Raw genomic sequence first — 20,439 nt, forward strand, 5'->3', positions numbered from 1 at the left:
TTCTGAAGCTATTTTTATTCGAGTAAAGCAGAGTAAAAAATAACCATGCACTGTTATGCTGGCCATGAATTCAGCTAGTTTATTCTACCAATTTGATGACCAACATAAATGGAAACGCTTTTTTGAGGATTCTTTATTTTTTTTAAATCTCTACTAGCATGTTACTGGGAGCCATTTTTTTTTTCAGCATATCTGTCACAACCGTTTTCGAAGTCATTTATGGCCACCTACAGCTTATTCCCTCCCCCCCACCCCTTACTCATGCTCTTCCTAAATAATATTATTTCTGAGAACTAAAAGTGGCTGTCTTTAAATGCGCTTCAACCTTGTAGCTAAGAATAGGTTTCCAGATCTTGAGAGGTGTATAATGGCAATACATTCTTTATAATTATCATTGCAAAGGTAGTAACTTATAGGCAGATACTGAAAGAGCCGGTAACGAGCAAAACTTTAGAAGGGCAATAAATTGACGAAGTCAGGTTTAGTCGAATTGGCAAATTTAGCAGTTTTGTGGTCTCGCTTAAAATCAATATTCAGCGCTCCAGGACGATGCGCCCATTCCATTCCAGTTCGATCCATTCCGGAGTCTCGGGCTCCGATTCCATTCCCATGCATTGCACCCGTCCGATTGGTGCCACCATTCCACTCCCATTCCATGCATGGAGTTTGGAAATGCGTAATAATTGCGGAATCATTCCAACTCCGGAGGTGCTATTCCGCAGCTCCGATGCATACGATTCAGCCCTCTCCCATCGAATGCCGCCATTACGACGCACCAAGGCAGGAATTGAAAGAGTTTATGCCTTTTCGCATGAAAAATTTATTGAGGAGGTTAGAGAGTTGGGCCACACCCTGAAATGTTCTCCTTCCTAATAATTCCTGCTGTGGTGGAGCGTGCCCGACAGATACTTGATGGCGCAGCTTAACTTGTGGAGTTATAACTAGTATAACTATTTGTCAGCGCGGTCGTTAATTCGTGAGTAAAAAAAAAAAAAGGAGTGGCAGCATGACCTTGCGAGTTGGCCGCCGTGGGCTAGTGACGAGTTCGAGTTCCTAATCACTGCGACACTGCACACCGCGTTGAAGTCGTCTGTGCAACTGTTCAAACACTTGGGAAGTCCCGTCGTTCCTCGACATGCTCGAGGTGGTCTTGATGTTGGCTATACGTGACTACTGCAGGTCAACGCTCCACGAAAGAAACAGCCGGTGTGACATTCGGCGAAAAGAACATACTATTTGAGCGTGTCAATGATTGCACTGACGTGACGTCTCTGAAACGTGGCACTTCAACCACAGAGAAATGCTGCAACTGTGCGACCACTTGTGTTTCAAGTGTCACTGTCACTGTGCTGCCTTGACACAGTTTTGATTGCTTTCTCGGTCCCTTCACAACTTGCCCGCTCGCTCAGAATGATGCTCTCAGTTGGGAGAACTTGAGCTCCTCTGATCTTCTATCTTGACGGTCTTCTTCTTGGCGTACGTCTGGTAGGTCTGCGTGTATACGGTGTGCTTTCGCGGTGGTTCCACCGTTGGAGGCGGCGTGTAATCGATCGGCGGCTCGATGTAGTACGGGTGGAACGGGTACCCGTTACGCTGCTGCTGCTGCTGATCGTGCAGAGGTGTCAGCGGCTGCGGCTGTTGCTTCGGCTGTGGCTGCGGCATCGGCTGTGGATACGGCTGCGGCGGTTCTTCCGGACGCCAGTGGTGATGGTGCTGCTGGCGGGGATCCATGCACGGCGACTGCGGCTGCTGCTGTTCGTCGGCGAACAGCGGGTGCGTCATTTGGTTGCTGCTGCTGCCGTTGTTACCGAGGTAGGAGCGCACGTTGCAGAGCAGCCAGAGGCCAAATATGCCGCACGCGGCTATGACGATTAGTAGAATGAACCAGAGCAGCAGGTTCTCCATGAGCACCGCCAGGGCTGACGTGGATGCGGGCCGTCTGCATGTGAGACGCAAACAAATCACTCAGAATTCGGGAAACCACACTAGCAAGTTGTTCCAATTTTGACGAGCTTTCTTGCATTTGAAAGCAAAAGTTGAAGTCCACCGGCCTAGTACATTTAGTTTTAATTTCCTTCTTTCGTTCCCTCCTCTCACTCCCTGTGATATTTGCTTTCCCCTTTCCCATTCCCCCGGTGTAGGGTAGCCAACCGGACGTTATTCTGGTTAACCTCCCTGCCTTCCACTTTTCATTTTCCTCCCTATTTATGTCACCAATGTGTTGTGAGAATTATTCAAAGTCGCGGAATTAGATAAGTAGAAATAAAACAAAGATAAACAAGGAATCAAGTTTATAACTGTGTGATTCAATTATATAAAAAAATTACCGCAGTTCTCTAAACTGTACCTGTTTAGACATTATATAAAGCGAACAAAACTGATGTAACATAGTTTGCTTCAAAATATGCCACTAATCTGTGAGTAAGGCTTTCGCAAAACCCTCGTAGGGAATTGTAGCAATTTCACATAAACTGCATCACCTCACATGCCACATTTGTCCTATGTAGATGCTTTAACAGATACAATTTAAAGGACTGCGAAGTCTGCCCTTGGTGCAGAGTTGCGGACTTGTAAACTTCGTGCTTTTCTTTTTTAACTTACCGATTTTCGGAAATTTTCTTGAAGGATTCAAGGACCTAAATCAACACTTTGCTTCCTGAAGTCGGTAGAATTCAGCGTTGTCTCTCAAATGTAACAAGCTTTATTCAAATCCTTTCCGCGGTTGTCTGTAAGGAGTGCATTTATGTGTTATACATGTATCTGAATAGGTAATTTGGAGTTGACGCTAAGGTAATGCTTCCTCTCTGGAGAGGAATGTTCGCACATTACACTTCTGCAAAATTCGAATGGTCATGAGAGGAAGCTTTTAAAAGCCAGCGAAGGCAAAAAATAAATAAATGAATAAAATAGAAGAGAGAGAGAGACAGAATGGCGGGTAGAGGACAAGCGCGTTCTGAAGTTCCATGCCCACCACGTGCAACATGACGTCACGTATTTTGGCAGAGTCTACTCATGTTTAGTTCAATGGTTATAGGAAAGCAAGGAATACATCGCATTCCTGAGAAACCATGAGACCTAAACTAGCAATTTTTGAGGAGTTTGCCTTCGCCGTAACTGCTGGCATGCGAGTGCATACGCGGAAATCCGTGACGTCACATTGGCGCATCGGGCCCGAGGTTGCGGCGCGAAATTCAAGAAAGGGAAGTTTGGCTTTCGTTTTTGTCAGCAATAATTTAGCTACATATTCTAATTCAAAGAAATTCACAGGATGGGTCTCTCGCATGCGTTTTATGTTCTTGTAAAGTTCGCACCGTAAATTTCTCGATTATTACCGGCCAACAAGCTCTAACAAAGATTCTGATGAATATTCGAAGGTCGTCTGCCGCCTATAGAAGAAAATAAATTACATTTACACATTTTTATGCAGTAAGAATACGGAGATTTGCAAGTTGTAAGAAGCTGTGACTTCAAAGTAATGACGTCATCATCGCAATGGTACAGACGCTTCTTAGCGCCTTCATGCTAGCCTTTAATAGAAGGAATGCCTTTAATCTGGCTATCTTGACGATTTGTCGCTGACGTGACGTGCATGCACTAAGAGGAGACGCTCAAGAGAAAGATCTAAAGAACGAAACATGCTGTACTACCCTACGATCGAAAACTTGCTCTTCCTTCAATATGTTTCTCGCTCGTGGGAACGCTGCAGTGACAGCATTATACCCGCAACATGTGAAGCAACAATCAGTCACAGCAAAGAAAAAAACTTCCACTGAGCTTAAAACCACTCATACCCAGTGTGCTTACATTTTGTCCGCGGTCTGTGTAGGCAAGCCTTTATATTATCGACACCTTAGAAAACAAAAGAACAATGAGCTCATTCTGCCAGCACTTACCTGGCCGAGATTTGGAAGGTAACAATGTAGCGTGAGAGCAAGCTAACGATCCTGCAAAGATCGATGGAACGGAAAATGATAGGCCTAACCTTAATGAAGAAGGCACTATACGGATTTCAGAACAAAAGCGGATACGCATCTACTAAAATTAACATGAAGTGAAGTTCGACGCTTCGCGTAACACGTATAGGGTAGATGGCCAGTGGTCTAGCCATTAGAGTAAGAGAATGGATGCGGAACTAAGAGAAGCCCAGTGGAGGATTCCGGAGGATTAGCTACAGAACTATGAAATAAGTAAGGAAATAAGCAGCAAGGTGCACCGCTGATCATGCAAGGCGTTCACTCGCGTTCTTTGCGTTCGTTTGCACGAGGCTAGCCATTAACGCCCCTAGCTTCCAGTCTCCTCACTTAAAAAAAAAGGAAAAAAAAACTTCCTACACGATAAGGTTCATGCACGTATACCTGAGAAGCAAAAGCGTAGTGCGCGGTGCACCGATGTTCGTCGCAGTGGCGTAGTCGACGCTGCGCTGCTGCGTTAGGGGCGCGGCAAATAGCAGGGTGTGACTCTTCGGCGCGTTTTCGACAGGAGTACGGGGTGTTGCTCGGTACGTCGGGCCTGCGGCGCGGTGGAATAACGTTGTCGCCTCAAACAGCGGGCCGTCTCCTTCCGTGCCCGAATAGGCCATGTGGAACGGATGCGAACAGTGTGTGGCTCTAGCCGCGTATCCAGCTTGGCGCGGCGAGGGCGAACGCCGCGGCAACGCCCCCCCCCCCCCCCCCCCCCACACACACACACACACACCGCCCGCCGCAGCCAGCCACTGTCGGAAACCTGGCTCCGTTGCCGCTCTCGTTTAGGTTTCCCGACCTCCCGCTTGCCGCCGCGGGAGGACCGGGTGACGTCGTCGGCCGCCAGCGCGTTTCCTAAAACCTATAACCCTCTGCCGTGTCTGTCAGAAGCGCAACAACAAGATCCGTACAAGACCTGTGAGCGAAATTGTTTCCGAGTTTTACGTGCATACCCTTAAGGCTGCCTGCAGCGTTTCCGCTGTGCTGTGGTGGCGGAGATATCCGTGCGGGGATGTATACATTACGGCTCCTCTCAGTGCAGCATGAGCAGACCTTGCGGCGCGTTGATCCACGATGAGTTGCAACGGCGTTTTTCAAGCGCATATGTGTGACCGGTGGACATTGTTGTTGAAGGGACACTACAGAACCACTTTATATTGATAAACTGTGTTCTTTCGAAACTATCGTTTATGTTAACTTCGTGGTTGTGCGCTAACTATTAGAAAACAAAACGAAGGGCCCCGCTGCGGTGGCGCGGCGTTCACGGCACCCTGCTGCTGCGCACGAGGTCTCGAGTTCGACTGCCGAGGGCGGCTGCCGCTTTTTGGTGAAAGCGAAACGCAGAAAAAAAAAAACGTTCGCGTTAAAGAACCCTATAGGGTGAACAGAGCTAATCCGGGGAACCTGTAGTACAGCGTCTCCCATATAGCTCCGGTGTTGCTCTGGCGCCATCCCACGGATCAATTAAACCCACGAATAAATCAATGAATCGGACAATCAGAAAACGAAGTTCAAATTTCCCATGTTTTCAGTTTTCATGCCGAAACGTCAGCTCCAGATGCGATGTATACCTCAGAGTGAAGCAATTATCGTGCAGTCTACAGCGTGAATCCATGACTTCCTATATTCCTTTCTCTCTCTCTCTCTACAGCGTGTAGGCATGAAACGAGGACGTAGTAGACAGGACACAAGCGCTTGACTTCCAACAGCATTTTGTCCCTGCCATGTCTACTTCCTCGTGTTGCCTTCGCCCTGTATAGACTCGCAATAATAGTCCAAACAGTCACCTCGCAAAGTCAGCGCGCGCGCGTGTGTGTGTGTGCGTGTGTGCGTGTGTGTGCGTGCGTGCGTGCGTGCGTGCGTGCGTGCGTGCGCGCGCGCGCGTGTGTGTGTGTGTGTGTGTGTGTGTGTGTGTGTGTGTGTGTGTGTGTGTGTGTGTGTGTGTGTGTGTGTGTGTGTGTGTGTGTGTGTGTGTGTGTGTGTGTGTGTGTAAACCGCAACCACCCCGATCTCTGGCACCTGTCCACATGTTTGCCCGCGTGTAGTGCAAACCGGCATAGCGAAACCTGAGGACCAGTGCTCTAGACAACGCCCACCGTTCGCCCCCTCTCCCTTTCGGTCGCGGCGATCCGTAATGCGCGGCTCGCTATTATTTGCACACAAAGGGGATGATGCATTGAGTCGCCGCGCCTGTCTGTCAGGCGGCTTCAAACCGTCGCGGTCGATGTCGTCGGGAGCGAGGATCAACCATTTATTAAAGCCTGCGTCGTTCAACGAGAGCGACAGGACAAATGTTTAACGAGCTCTACAAGAGAGAGAGAGAGAGAGAGAGAGAGAGAGAGTAACAAATCAAAGGGAAAGCTTAACAACAAAGGGTCGTGCGTTGATACACGGAAGAAGTCCCGAAACGATATGCGCCAGCAATCGCCGCGCAAACTTGCCTACGCAATCGCAGTTCAATAAACGGTCGTTTCATTTCACGGCTGAATGAATAGGCCACTCGTTGGGTGTACTACCAGAGCAGTGACACATGTTTCACATATGTCATATTATGAGAAGCCAACAAACACTGACACCAAGGACAACATAGGGGAAATTACTTGTGCTTAATAAATGAAATAAAGTAACGATGAATTAATGGAAATTAAAGTGGATGAAAAAACAACTTGCCGCAGGTGGGAACCGAACCCTTAACCTTCGCGTCGGCTCCCACCTGCGGCAAGTTGTTTTTTTCATCCATTTTAATTTCCACAATTTCATCGTTACTTTATTTCATTTATTAAACACAAGTAATTTCCCCTATGTTGTCCTTGGTGTCAGTGTTTGTTGGCTTCTCATGATATAACTTATACAAATCGGGCCCCTCGGTTAACCCCCTTTCTTCTCATTTTTCACATATGTGTCATATGTGACATATATGTTTTAAGTTGTAGAAACTCTACCGCTTGCTTCCAGCGCGTAGACACAGGTCAACTACGAAGGTCGGAAAAACACTTCAAGCTTGACGCAAAAGGACAAAATTAAGCAGCGTCAGATCGACAGATCATTCTTTAGAAGTCCATAATATTTTGTCAGTGTGCCAATATGTGGCTTTGTTGCGTAGGAAATTGCCACCGAAGCGTCCCGCTGATGCTCAATTTGAAACGCCTGTGCCAAAACGGACGAGTTGACGTAGTCTCCACGTGACCATCGTCTACGTAGCTTTCTGGGAGTCAGTAGCAGTGGTGACGTCACGCGAGAGGTACCATAGTCCAAGATAGGTAGCGCGCCATTCCGATTTCTTTTTATTTTCTCGTTTTTCTCGCTCACGAAAGCTCTGTTGTCGCTAGAAATGGCGAATCCGTTGATGCAGAAGCCTAATCAGCCAATCTAGCTAGACCTAATGCTTTCCTTTAGTGCCGAACCTCTCCGGTACCGAACCTGTCAGATGCAAGTATATTATGGTAAATTATTTTGGGAACTCTGATGATTGGCAGTGTTTTTTCTAGGCTTTAGATGGATTCTATTTTCGTAGTAACGGGAGCAAAAAAAAAAATGACAAGTCGAAACTTTCATGGCAGTGAATATTGTGCTTTAAATAAAACTGCGTTACCAGATTACGTATCTGAAATAACAAAACGACACACTCTTTCCTTGAGGCGAGATTTGGCGACACAAAAGTACGACAAAAGCAAAAAAAAAAAAGACACGGATTGCCGCACACTTACATGAAGTTCGCGTGTACCAGCGACCTCCGACGTCAGGGATATCGACGTCTCCTCCTTTCTAGTTGCTTGTTTATCCGTAAACAAAGATTACACTTCACGGTGCTCGAGGTGTACAAACCTCACCCCTAGAAACGAGAAACACAAGACACCGTGCACTACAGGCCGCATTTTCTAACACCGTGTTTGGCAAGAAACACGTGTAGAAGCGTTGATTGTTGGGCTAGTTGGTTTTTGTATAATTGAAGTAGTAACTTAGCGCGAGAAAAGCACAGAGACAAGAAAGGTGGAAAAAGACAAGCGCTTCTCTTTGGCCACCTTTCTTGTCTCTGTGTTTTTATCGCGCTAAGCTACTACTTCAATTAAGGTACAGTTCCTTTAAGCACTCTTTTATTCCGAGAACGATAACAGAGTGGAACGCATTAAAAGAATCTACAAGGTGTTGACAATGTGTAACCAGTCTGCAATATTGTCTCTGTTTACTCTTTTCTTTCTGCCCTGCTTCCACGGGCAAGCCTATAAGGGCATGTAATAAATGAACGTAAAAATAAAGATGACTGACCGGATGGCTCAGACTATTGCAAGTGTTTAGAACTTTTCTCCTGCGCTAAATAGGCCTAAGTGCGAGGAGATAGTTTCGAATCCGTGACGTCATGATGACGTAACATTGCTGTGGTACGGACGCGAAATCTTGACGCTCATTCTTTACATTTGGCCGACCCTTTTCTATCCAAGGAATTAACACTGAGTTTTTAGAGAGCGCTTCATCAATATAAGCGAACTCTTAATGTCAACACGTAATGTTTCTTTCTTTCTTTTTTAATGTGCACTGTACTATAAATTACGTTAGGCTACAGCGCAAAACTAGATCTTCATTTTTTTTTTTAAGCTCGCAAGATGACTACACCATTGACCCCAATATTTCTGAACAAAAGAAAGCGAGGTTTGGTATTATTTTGTTTTTCTTTCCTAACGAGAATTGTCCTTTCCAGCAGCAAAAAAACAAACAAACAAACAAAGCAAGAAAGAAGAGTGCGAAGATTTTTGGATGGAATTCACAGGTCTAGTCAGATTTGGTGTTTTTCGATCTTTTGACCCTCTATCACATAGTTTAATTTCTGAGAAAAATTAACGGAGAGAACACTCGCGCTGTGATTGTTCAGCTATACATGAGGATGACCTGTCGTATACAAGCATCTGTCTAACCTTCGTGTCTGTGGCCTCAGACGTTCTTGTGTCTTTAAATTTTTACGGCTCATCTACATATAAAGCCGTTCCAGAAACCAGAAGTACGAAGTTTATACAAATCCGTCTGTTCTGCCCATCATTCCCCCTGCTGGCTGAACCGCCACATTTCGCAGCTGCCCCTAAATAACACTCCAAAGACAAAGGGTGTAATAAAGTTGTAAACGTGACTCCATCATTGTAGCGCCAGCATGTCATATATAGGACACTTTTTCCCCCTTCTTTTTGGAGTACGTATACTCCACGTACTTCAAATCCGCCTCTTTTGGAGTCGGCTACACTATAGTAATTCTACTCCACTTTATGGAAAGGGAGTAACCGCAGTAGTGCTGATATTAATCTATTGCAGCTGGTTAGTACGCCGATCTCTGGCGTTGGAGTAACCCCTGGTAATTGTTTTTCAGAATGCCGCATGCCTTTTCTTACGCATTTGCTAAATTCTGGCCCCTTCCTCTACTGTTCCTTGTTCTCACTGTGGGAGAGTGGAAAGTAAGTGCAGGTTTATATGGCCCCATAATATCGAACACAACGGCGAGAAACGTATTCTCAAGAAGAACTTTATTTCTTCGTTCTACACCACCGCTTGGGACTCGGCAAACAAACTCACGTCACCGACCGGCAGCGGCTTGTAGTATATAGTCGAGAGACCGTTTTCTCCGTAGGACATATTTCCCCACATGCCCGAAAAGTTCACCGAAACAAGTGCAAGCCAGTGTGACACTGCTGCGACGAACGTAACAACACACACTCTCATAACGCGACAGAAACCAGTAGCAAACAGAAAAAAAGAGAAAAAAAAATAGACGCACATCACACATAACACATTTTAACATGAAGAGCACGTGAAACAAACTGCACAGGGCACAGAAAGACTTCCTTATTCAGTTAAAAACTAAATCTGCTCTGTCGAGAACGTGAATAAGGGGAGGAAAGAAAAAAAAAACGATACCAATACCAAGCGTGCCGATTGCGCTTTTATACAGCATCCCTGGAGACTGTAGTATAAGCTCTAGCGTTGAATCAGGAGCAGAAATCGTTGAGAAAAAAAAATCTGAATGGCAGCATGCGACTGGTTGTACGCTCTATTTCTTCTAGGCAGCTAGCAAAATAGGAAAAAAAAGGGAGGGAAGAAGAAATAAAGGAAAGAAAAAGAAAAATATTAGAGTAAATTAGAAGAGAGGCTCAACAGCAATCATTGCTATGAAGCACCTCTGAAAGCTGGCATCCGTTGGCTACACGCTCTCGCCACGCCTAGCTCACAGTATAAGGACGTGAAAGGTAACCACGCCCATTACTTTGCAAGACGTAATAAATGAAACAGCCATAACACCGGAAATACTCATGCTAAGTAAACACTGTTTGGCATAAGAGAAAGAGAGAGGGGGGGGGAGGAGGGCATCATACGCAACGGTTTTGTTAGAGCACTTAGCAGATGGCTTGGACGCACGCACGTGTGTTAACAAGTGCTAACCGTGAAATGAGAGTTGCTTATCGTTCACGTGTAGTTTGCCGCTTATTACGTGTTAGGTTATGTCGGCAAGCACTGGAATCATGCAGCTGTACCTTTTCACAAATGCTCGAGCACGGTGTATGTGCTTAAGCAGCTTTCAGATGATTAAAAAGAGGTCGAAAAACATAACTCGGAATCGGAAATTTATGGACCATCTGCTATCACCCTCCAGTACCTATGCCGGCCACATTCACTCTCATGGAAATGAAATATTTAAACGTTTCTTGTACGAAAAATCGAAGGTTTACACAAAAGTCACTCGTATTCGAGCACACGCATTCTGTAATCACTTTCAAAAAGAAGTTGCGAGAACTGTTGCTCACGATTGCGTGCACTTTTCTTTTTGCATTCTGAGGCTTTTACTTCACTTTCTTTGTTTATCTCTTTTCTTTGTATTTTCAAGTGAACAGTATTTCGTGAACTTTGACTGGGACCCCACCTGCATATACATTGTTTTGTCTGGTTTTCTGTCATTCAATTACATTGCGTTGCCGGTTAGTTTCTTGCAAACTTCCATTCTAACAACCTGACAATGGCTACAGCAGTATCGTAAATAAGATTGCAAGAAGCAGCTAAGTCCGGAATCCAGCCGCCATGGCAGTGCAGCAACAGCGAATCGGTGTAGTACATTCGAGGACAATGAAATACTCATAGAAAAGAGAGTAGAACAGTGAGTCGCTGTTTTAAAAAGCTCACGTATGCAGGCTAGTTTTCCATGCATTTCTTCATTCCGCGTACACACGGAATCACGATTACAAAAAAAAAGAGGGGGGGAGGGTGGGGGAGAAGGGGGCAGAATATTAAGAAAAAGAAAGGATCGGAGAAAACCCCAATGAGTACAGAAAACATGCCACTGTCTTTCCCGAGGACAAGCATAACGACATAACAAGGTTTGGATATGTACACATTCTTGGTGCGATGAGATGTGCGCTAAGGCTACAAATCCATCACAGATACAAAAATACAAAGAGAGACAAAGCTTTATGATAACAAACGGTAACATTGTGCACTGATGGTCAGCACCACTAGCATCGACGCCTTTCAAAGTGAACACCCTCACGCGAATAAATTATGAGAATATCGCAACCAGTGTAAAGAACAACTCTGGCGGTAAGAACAGCTTGACAATAATTATGAAAGAGCATATAAGGTAAAAGAACCTGTTGTGTATATATCATTCAAAGTTACACAGTAACACTTGTGTTCCCGTACACAAACAGACGCAGTCAAAGAACGTTCGACGTTTGAGTGAATGGCAACAATTCGAGGTGAGATAAACCCCCAAGAGTCATAGCGAAGGCCCTCGTGAAGCCATCGTGAACACTCGCTGCGAACACACGGACGATAACAGCGTGAAAAAGGTATATGATAACATCAATGTCACGGCGAGTCGCGTAACGTACTCATGTGTCAGCTCGGTGCGTACAGTCTGCGTAATCTGCGTAGAAGAGACAAGTGTGTATCATACAAACAGACCCTGCATGCAAGCACTCTGTATAGAGAAAAACCCTTCCAGTCCTTATTGCTTTGCTCAGATAGCTCGAAACGAAAGAAGGCAGTATACATAAGCGACGTGAAAACAATATGGCGCATGTCTCACAAGGCACCTAAGCAACACAGAAAACGTGACCAACGTTACACACGTTGGGCCAACGTTGGCCCGACATTGAGCCAGCTGGAGCTCACTTGGGCGGAACATCAGCCCCTCTTCCTTGTGACAGGTGGATGAGCGCCGAGAATCCATCGGGTTGTTTGTGGTGTTGAATTTTTAACACCAGTTTATTGAACAAAAAAGTCAACTGATACAAAGGCCCAAACAGACCAGAAGTGGATGCAAACCAGTAGAAAATACGGGGGGTTCGAAAGTGAACACTAACCGTTCTGCTTTGCGAGCCCAATTATTATTGGTAAACGTGATAGCGAAGTTATATAGCAGGTGAGTACACTATGCCGAAACTCATCAGGCTTCACCTTAAATATCAGTGAAGCAACCGTTAACAATTGTAGTTCATGAGTGCAATAACGCGTTAGTTACAGTTAAGTGCTATTGTAACTCTAGGTGGGTAACTGTAATGCCGGAGTTGTCGAGCTTCATATTGTTCGTGCGTGACGATGATATCAATTCGTCTACAGTCACCTCGAAGTCATGTAGGAAACAAGTTGAACTGACCAACAGCTTTCTGCTGGGAAAATATTAGAGCCGTAACACGCTGTAATAAAGTATTGCAAAGTGTAAATACATCGGCACTGTGGCAGTAGTTTGGCATTCAAGCAGATGAATTGATCGCTCGTTTCTTTACATGCTCGCGGATGAAAGTGGTGATAAGTTATGTGTTGTAGCATAGTAAACTGTGAATTAAAATACGCGCACGCGAGGCCTGCTGCCACGTGACGCCTTTCAACGGTTATCGTGAGCACGTCACTACAACCCCTGCAGAAGTTCAGTGCAAACAACATGGTGTCCGTGTTTGCCTCTCATGAATATCTCGTGCAGGAGTTTGAATGTTTGAATGGAGTTTGTTGTTTGTTTGAATTGATGCACCGTCCACGACTGCTCTCCAATTGACCTTACTTGGCTAAGATTGTGTATGCTGCAAGAGGGCCAAGTGACCGCAGTAAGTTTTTTTCAAACAGGCCACACTGTTCCAATGCGACCGATAGAGAGAGAGAGAGAAGTTGGACCCTGTAACACGCGCGCGACCACCTACAAACTGTCCCCACGGAATACTCATTTGCGGGCCACAGATGCCACAGGAAAACAAGCGAAGGCTTGTCATCAACTCAATGACCGTGCCACCGTAGCAGCCATGCTTCAAACAGGACACCGGCTCTGTAGCGACTTTGCGGTGGTGCCGTGCTTTTGTAGCGATTTGTTTACTTCGCTTCTCTCTTCGTCGTTGGCTCGCAAGCCACCGCAACGATGTTACAACGGATGGTACGAAGAAATTAGCATCAAACAAAAGGAATCGCTACAAACAACTCCCTTGCGTAAATTTTCTTTCTTTTTTTGAGCTGTGGATACTACAGAATCAAAGAAACAACCATGCGGCCAACGAAACTTCACGTGAAAACTAGGTTATCCGTGGAACGTTGCGTGGTTGCCCCGCGGTGTTGTTGTGAGCACCGTCGAATTCCGCCATATTGTCAAATTCTGAAGTGGCGGCGTTCTGAGCCAGTCAGAGAGACTGTAGCCGCCCTGCGAGCCAATAAGAACTGGCAATGGCCAATTTGACAATCTGGCGAAATTTAACGACGTCTAGAACTACACCACACCCGCACTCTACCAAGAGTTTCTGAACTATTCACTCCATAGAGTTTCCTACGAAAACCACTAGAGGAAACTCTGGCGCTAGTGTCTATACAGGTGCTGCAAGCATGTCGGCTTAGCCAGCACGGGAATGGTGGGCAGTAGATAGATAAGCCTCATCTTCGTCCCTGTGGCTTGAGACGGCTTAGTCACTTTGCAAATCGATCAACTTTAACAACGTATTGCGTTATAAGTGAAATAATTTGCAATGATTACGCGTGTACGAAGTGTTAAAACGCCTTGGTGTGTTTCGAAAACGACGAGTGCTTTAGAGATCAAGAAAGGTAAAGAGCAATAAATATAACGTTACAGGAACGTTCGAAGCCACAGGCACGAATATTAGACAAATCCAAGTACTGACACCTATTCCCATGGCATCTGGACGAAACGCAGCGCCAGAGCTCCCTCTATGGCGAATTTCGTACGAAACTCTGATTCACTCCTCCCCGTCTTCGTCCGAGTCGCGAACCGCAGCATGGGCTCCGAACCCAGCGCCACCACCACTGGAAGGCTCGGACGGACCTCCGTGAAAGCCCTCGTTGACGTGGCTTACGGCGCTGTGCTCCTCCGGCGGCTTCCAGGTCGAAGACGTGGCGGCGGCGGCGGCCTCGGAAGAGTGGTGGTCCTGCAACGGCGCCGTAGGGGGGCCGTACGGTTTGGTGAGGCTCACGGGCGTCGCGTAGTCCGGCTCCTTCTCTGCCGTCAGCGGCATGCCGCTCAGGTCTTCGTGGTGGTCGGCGTCGGGACTTCCGGGCACCTTGATGTCGGGCACGTCCAGGTCGTGGTTGTCCAGGCACTGCGTGGTCGAGCCCGAACCCCCGGGCCCGTCGTCGTCGCAGTCCTTGTAGTTGAGCACCGGGTACAGGCGACCGTGCTTGATGGTCGAGTTGGCGTTGATCATGCCGTAGTCCTTGGTGTCCGAGCAGAAGCGCTTGAACGCCACGTACAGGCCGATTAGCGTGATGCTGATGACGACGAACAGCACGATGCCCAAGATGATGCCGAAGATCATGGCGGCGGCTGGGGGGGTGTGTCTCACTCTGCGAGGGACTTGGTGGCCAGCGAGTGGAATACTTGTGCCTGCAAAGACAAGCAGAGAACACGGTGTCATAAGGCTGTCCACAACATTGTTCAAAGGAGGTTAAGGAAATCGGAGCAAAAAGCTTTTGCGCGCACGAACTGCTGTGCTGCGCAGTTAAGTGCATTGTAATCCTGATTTAGCTTCAGTGAGGGAGACCAGTGGCAACTGTAACTAGGCGCGTTCGGAACTATTGATCAAGCGATTTTCTAAACGCGCAATGTATTTGGCTGCACATTAATCATTCGTGTGGAGAGTGCAACAGAAAACCAGAAAGTGCAGAAGGAAAACAAGCCACAAGCAAGACGTGCGAGAAGTAAACACAAACCAACAAGACCCCTCAGCAAGCACACGTGAACTCAAAGCCACCCACAAGAGGCCCCTGCTCTTGGTGCCATGCGTTATCCTGCTGTGGAACACGAGACTGCAATACGTGCGGAAACCGTTACCATAGCTAGCCTATAGACACGTGTGTCCCGCACTTATGGGATGTCCTTCAGGAAGGCACTGTTCACACGTCCCCTAGCCGTAGTCTGAACCGACGTGTCCGCCACAATGCCGGCGTCGACGTTATCGTCCTCCGCCGTGAGGTCGCCCGCACCGGGAAGCACGACACCGTCGTCCACACTGTCACCCCGCCAGAGCGGTCTCGTGTCCACTCGGGACGCGTGCTCTTTGAAGAGTCCCACTGGCATCTGCAGCAGCTTCGGCCTCGACACGAGCACGCCGTCTCGGTCATCGTGGTTCACGTCGTGCACCGAGAACGGGTCCGGCGTCTTGGTGATCTGCGACGAGACGCCGCTGTCGGCTCCTGCCGACCTCTCCGGGCGGTCCCGACTGCGCACGAAGAACGGGTTGCCCACGTCCTCGTCTTCGTCTTCCTCCCGCACGCTGGGCATCGGAGGTGCCGGGATCGGAGGAGGAGGCGGATGGGGCTGTCCCGGAGGAGGCGGCTGCCCCGGAGGCGGCACGGGGCCGTGGACGTCGCACATGTGGACGTGGAAGACGCCCGGGTCCTGCTTGCACGGCTCGTTGCACTGGGGACAGGGCGGACACTGCTGGTTCCGGATCTTGTTCTGGAAGTGGGCCCGGCGCTTGGCCCGCTTGGACGCCGTTATGCAGACGGACACGCAGAGTACGATGATGACCCCTACGGAGATGACGGCGAGGGCTCCGACAAAGATGGCCATCCCCGGACCGGCATCGCCCAGGAAGCCGCCTTCGTTGCCGCCTTCGTCGGGACTCGGCGTCGCTTCGGTGGCTGTCGCCGACGCGTTGTAGTTGGTGCTGTTGGCGAAGGTGGCAGGCGTCGCTGAGCTCGGCAGGGTCGCCGCGCTGGCTTCCGTCCGCTCTGGCGGAACAGTTGGTGGGTCAGTCGTCAGGTTAGCTGCTGCCATCACAACTTATTTTGTTCCGGGTGTAAGGTGAGTGGTTAGTGGGTGAAGCTGGCGTGTCTTGAGGGTACAGCGATAGAAGTACAGAAGGCGGGAGTTACGGATGCATCTGGGGAGAAGGGAAGGACAGACAGAGAGAAAGAGGAACAAGGCAGGGTATGGTTATCTTGCGCCATACAAGTGGCAAAGAAAGCATGCTGATACGAGAAGAAACAAGGAATAGAGAAATGGAAGAATGAAACCATGAAATAATTTGTCGGTTAATTTTTTATTTCAATTCTTCAGAAATGTTTCTCCCCTACCGTGCACAAGCGCAGAGTAAAACCTCACGATAATTGTGAAAATTATAGGCAGAACGCCCATTCTTCCTGCCAGGAAGCCAATACACTTATATCTTTGTTTTTTGCCCACCACACTATTACTTAAGTGTTCTCTGCGGGGACAATTGTAAGCATATCAGTGCTGCTCATACATCTGAATTCAAAACTAAAAACACCACATCACAAACGACAGTACTTCTTCCCGAGTTCGTCACTGCCATGGCACTGTCATCGTTTATTCTTTCAAAGTGCCCTTTCGCGTCGATTATGCAGTAAACAGGACAAAAAGAATGCTCATCATAGTCACGAACACACTAGAGTGTTGATTTGAGCTAGTTGGTTTGTTTTCACGCTGAAACGAGCGCAAAAGACGAATGAAAAGGGCGACACGAGAGCTTGTCTCATTTTCTAGGTCATCCGTCTCTTTTGCAACTGCTTCCATTATGCGTTATAGGTACAGGGTTCTTCAATCACACCCGTTCCGGAACTCTGCTTCAAACACCGGGCGCGTTCCGGTGCCTTTCTGTTGGGAGTTAACCGATGACGCGCCGCCAGCGAGCAACAAGTTGAGACTCGCCGTCACCGATCACCTGCTAAAAAGAGCGTGATATGTTAATATGCGGGAAAGAAAAGAGACATGGTGATTGATGGAAAGTATACGTATTTGGCTTTGCTGACAGTGCCTGCTTAAATCGTCTGTTTTGGTTTATTGCATTTTTTTTGCCTTTTATTCCTGGGCTCGGATAATGTCATTTTATAGTTTGCCTTTTTCTCCACAGGTGTCGCGAGAGTTAGCAGGACCCTCCCTCCCCCTTCCCTTTACATTGTGCGCCAGTCACTGTGTCCATGGGGTTCTGAAGCACTGTTCCTATACGGGTGGTTTCGCAAATGGTACGCGTGGTTGAAGATTAGTTATACGCGTACTGTCCGCGTAAATGTACTGCTACATCTCATAACGTTTGCAAACGTTACATCGCGCCAGTGTGAGAGCCTTTATCGGCCAAAGTAACACGTTACGATAGTAATGTATTCTTGCATAAACAATACGACATCACGAATATATGAAGGACCTACACCGACCACGCCCGCATTTGCGAAACCTAGCTGGAATGATTGTATAGCACACGTCTCCTTTAATTCCGCCAGTGCACACATTCTGCTGGCTCGCCTATCTCATTTTTTTTGACATAAAAATTGTTGCAGCGCAAACACATGCAACCACGAAGTATGGAGGACGGAACACAAGCGCTTGGGTTCCAGCGCTTGTGTTCCGTCCTTCATACTTTGCGGTTGCATGTGTTTGCGCTGCAACAATTTTTATGTCAAGTATATATGCACCAACTCGCCCAGAAAGAAGTTTTAATGACGCCTATCTCAGCAACCTGAACAAGCAGCTGCTCTGAACGCGCGTGTTGTGATGCAGCTTCGCATAAAAAAGTCATTTCTCTTTGCTTATACGGGCTCTCCGCCAGTAAACAAATTCGCTCGAAACTGCTCGGCGCGCTCTTTTCGTGTTCTGGTTTGCCTCTGTGCGTTTTTTTTTTTTTTTTTACGTAGAAACTGGACGTGCAGCCTTCGTAGGGAAACCTCGGCGATGAAACGCAGTACCTGTGCATAATAGAAGCTTCTCGGAGAGTAAACTGCAGGAAAGGAACACCACTGGGCTTTCGGTCTCGTTCCGTTTCACTTTCTCTCTCTCTCCCTCCCCCACCGCCCCTTCAACGACCGACCTTGCGATAGCAGGCCGTTTTACTGTGGAGGCCAGAAGGGTTCTAGTTTTAACGCTTCAGTGGTGCGCCCGGCTGTTACTACGACACACACAGAGTCCCCTTCGCACGCAGAACACTTTGCATCGCTGGAAACGGCTCGCGAGCTTGACAGCGTGCGCTGCCGGTGGCCGCCCAGTCACGCTCGCGCCTCCGTGAATAGCTACAGGAACAGCCCATTCCCCCCTCGAAAAAAAAAAAAAACTGCCACACCAAGGTCACAGCCGTCAAGGGAGGGTTCAAACCCGCACCCCCTCGTCTCCCCAGTCTCTCCCTCTTTCTCCCTTTACCTGCCCAACGGGCAAGAGCTCACCCGGCAACGGTGGGGCAGCAGGGAACAGCAATTAGTGATATTGGGGAGGAGAAAAAGAAGAAAAGAGGAACGAGCAGGCGACAGTCAGCGCGGCCATGCGTGTTTCCCATTCCGAAGAAGCGCGGTGAGGCCATGTCAAAGGGGAGGGAGGGGGGGGGGGGGCGCACATAATTTGACCTCGCAAATGTCGCCGGCGAAACCGACTCGTGCGCGATGGGACGCTTCGTCAAGCAAGGAAGACCCGCCGCCTGCGGCGGGTTCAGTTCGGCCGCATGCTCAGACCCCCCTACTCTCCCCTTTCTCTCTCTCTCTCTCTCTCTCTCCCTTGAGCACACATCGAGGTTCTCTCTGTCTTATCGTTTTGTTTCTTTTTCTGTTTGTCTCCGTTTGTTCGGTGCTTAATCTTTCCGTTTAGCTGCGCGGGCGTCCGAAACCTCCTCCTCCTCCGGTGTCGTGCTCGCTCGCGGCGCGCGATATTCGGCCATGGGCGCCGCTTCTGCCGCCGCTCAATGTAACGAGGTCGAGCATGCGTGGCGGCCCGGTCACACAGCGCTGACCACACATGGGGAACCGCGCGCGCGCGCGCGCGTTAGGAGAGTTGTGGCCTTCGCGATGGCCCCGTCTCTCTCGCCTCGCCTTCCCCCTCCCCTCTCCTTGCACTCTTTATAAAATTCGTGCCGTAATTCGCGACTCCGCCTGTGACCCGACCGTGTGCGGCTGGCCTCCCGCTGTAACATACATATACGACCCCTTTCGACGCCGGAGCAGGCCGCGTTATTTTCCCGCGCCGGCGTCGAAACAAAAAAAAACGACCGCCTGTGTAACGAGACAGGATGACCTGGCGGGTCGTTTTATATTACTATATAATCGCATTATATTACGTATAATCTCGCGTTTTTCGCCCGTACCCGCACGGAAGGGCTCTAGAAATATACGTTTCGTCGCGCATTTCACTGCTCTTTCGGTCACATAACGCTCTCCTTCAATCAGATGAGGTTTCACTGCTTGCTACACTGGCGACAACAAGGTATTATTGTAATATTATGATTAGTTTTACTGTGCAAAGACTAGTGTGACTAACCATCGCCTTTCTTTCTTTCTTTTTCTGTAGTCAACAGTGCATTCGCAGTGTCAGCTCAGTCGGGATCACCAGCGTAGACAAGGAACTGCAATAGTCGAAGGATTGACGTGAACATGCAGGTTTGCACTGAAGCCGCCAAGAATGAGTCCTCGGATGCAGAGATCAATGAATGTACAGATCGAGGATATAAGGAACTGTACAGATCCTGGATTACTGTACAAATCCAGGATCAATCTGCGGATTCAAACTGGAAGACGATTCAACCTCTGGTTGACGTCGATGAAAGACGATGTCTTCCTGAGTGAGTTGGAGGCGAGAATAGGGTGAGTGAACCACATAATTCGCGCTGAGAGGCTCGCAGAGCCTCAAATTACCACGTCTGCCTTCGACCAGGGAAAGCAGCGTCTCAACACGCTAAAGTTGTCACGAGTTGTCACAACGGCACCACCGGTTCCGCACGGTGGTGCCACTGCTATCGGCCCCACACATTTTATTAGATCGCACCGTCTCCGGGATCGGCCCACGGAGAGGCTAGCAACACACAAAAGCATTACGGGAAAATGATGGTCTCAACTCGCCAAGAAAGACATTGTCAACAGCTTGAGCTGTATTTGCAAATTACATTTTTGCGATATCAAGAAATTAAGTCAGTTTTCTCGTGAGATGAGACTCGATAAGGAAGAGCAAGAAGGGGGAGGGGGGGTATATTCGAAAAAGAATACTTTACTAAGCCTAAACTCATCTACCGATTCTCTTAAG

General features: G+C 48.1%; 2 protein-coding genes across 7 annotated transcripts in view; both read right to left on the bottom strand.

Annotated features, from left to right (window-relative positions):
* Positions 1-314: 314 nt before the first annotated feature.
* LOC135920529 (uncharacterized) lies at positions 315-4,652 on the bottom strand. Its single transcript, XM_065454827.2, has 2 exons — positions 4,356-4,652; positions 315-1,939 (listed from the first exon to the last, which is right to left on the bottom strand). The coding sequence occupies exons 1-2, from the start codon at positions 4,577-4,579 to the stop codon at positions 1,420-1,422; spliced, it is 744 nt and encodes a 247-aa protein (XP_065310899.2). The 5' UTR covers positions 4,580-4,652; the 3' UTR covers positions 315-1,419.
* Positions 4,653-9,452: 4,800 nt separating this feature from the next.
* The window catches only part of LOC135920509 (uncharacterized), a 34,743-nt gene continuing 23,756 nt past the window's right edge, over positions 9,453-20,439 (bottom strand). For 5 of the 6 annotated variants that reach the window (XM_065454792.2, XM_065454793.2, XM_070538781.1 and 2 more), the window contains exon 2: positions 9,453-14,808. In XM_065454792.2, the coding sequence (XP_065310864.2) occupies positions 14,165-14,740 (576 nt within the window). In that variant the 5' untranslated portion in view covers positions 14,741-14,808 and the 3' untranslated portion in view covers positions 9,453-14,164. Of the gene's footprint in view, positions 14,809-15,255; positions 16,225-20,439 lie in introns of those variants that run through there. The other variant, XM_065454790.2, reaches the window with a different exon arrangement.

Source organism: Dermacentor albipictus, chromosome 5 (genome assembly GCF_038994185.2).
Source record: "Dermacentor albipictus isolate Rhodes 1998 colony chromosome 5, USDA_Dalb.pri_finalv2, whole genome shotgun sequence".
Classification (NCBI taxonomy): domain Eukaryota; kingdom Metazoa; phylum Arthropoda; class Arachnida; order Ixodida; family Ixodidae; genus Dermacentor; species Dermacentor albipictus.

What these genes read in the sequence shown, in the direction of transcription:
- LOC135920529 (XM_065454827.2), bottom strand. Translation starts at nt 4,579, where the DNA reads ATGGCCTATTCGGGCACGGAAGGAGACGGCCCGCTGTTTGAGGCGACA. An exon ending in ACTACGCTTTTGCTTCTCAG is followed by an intron (nt 1,940 to 4,355) that starts GTATACGTGCAT and finishes TCTCACATGCAG; the next exon opens with ACGGCCCGCATCCACGTCAG.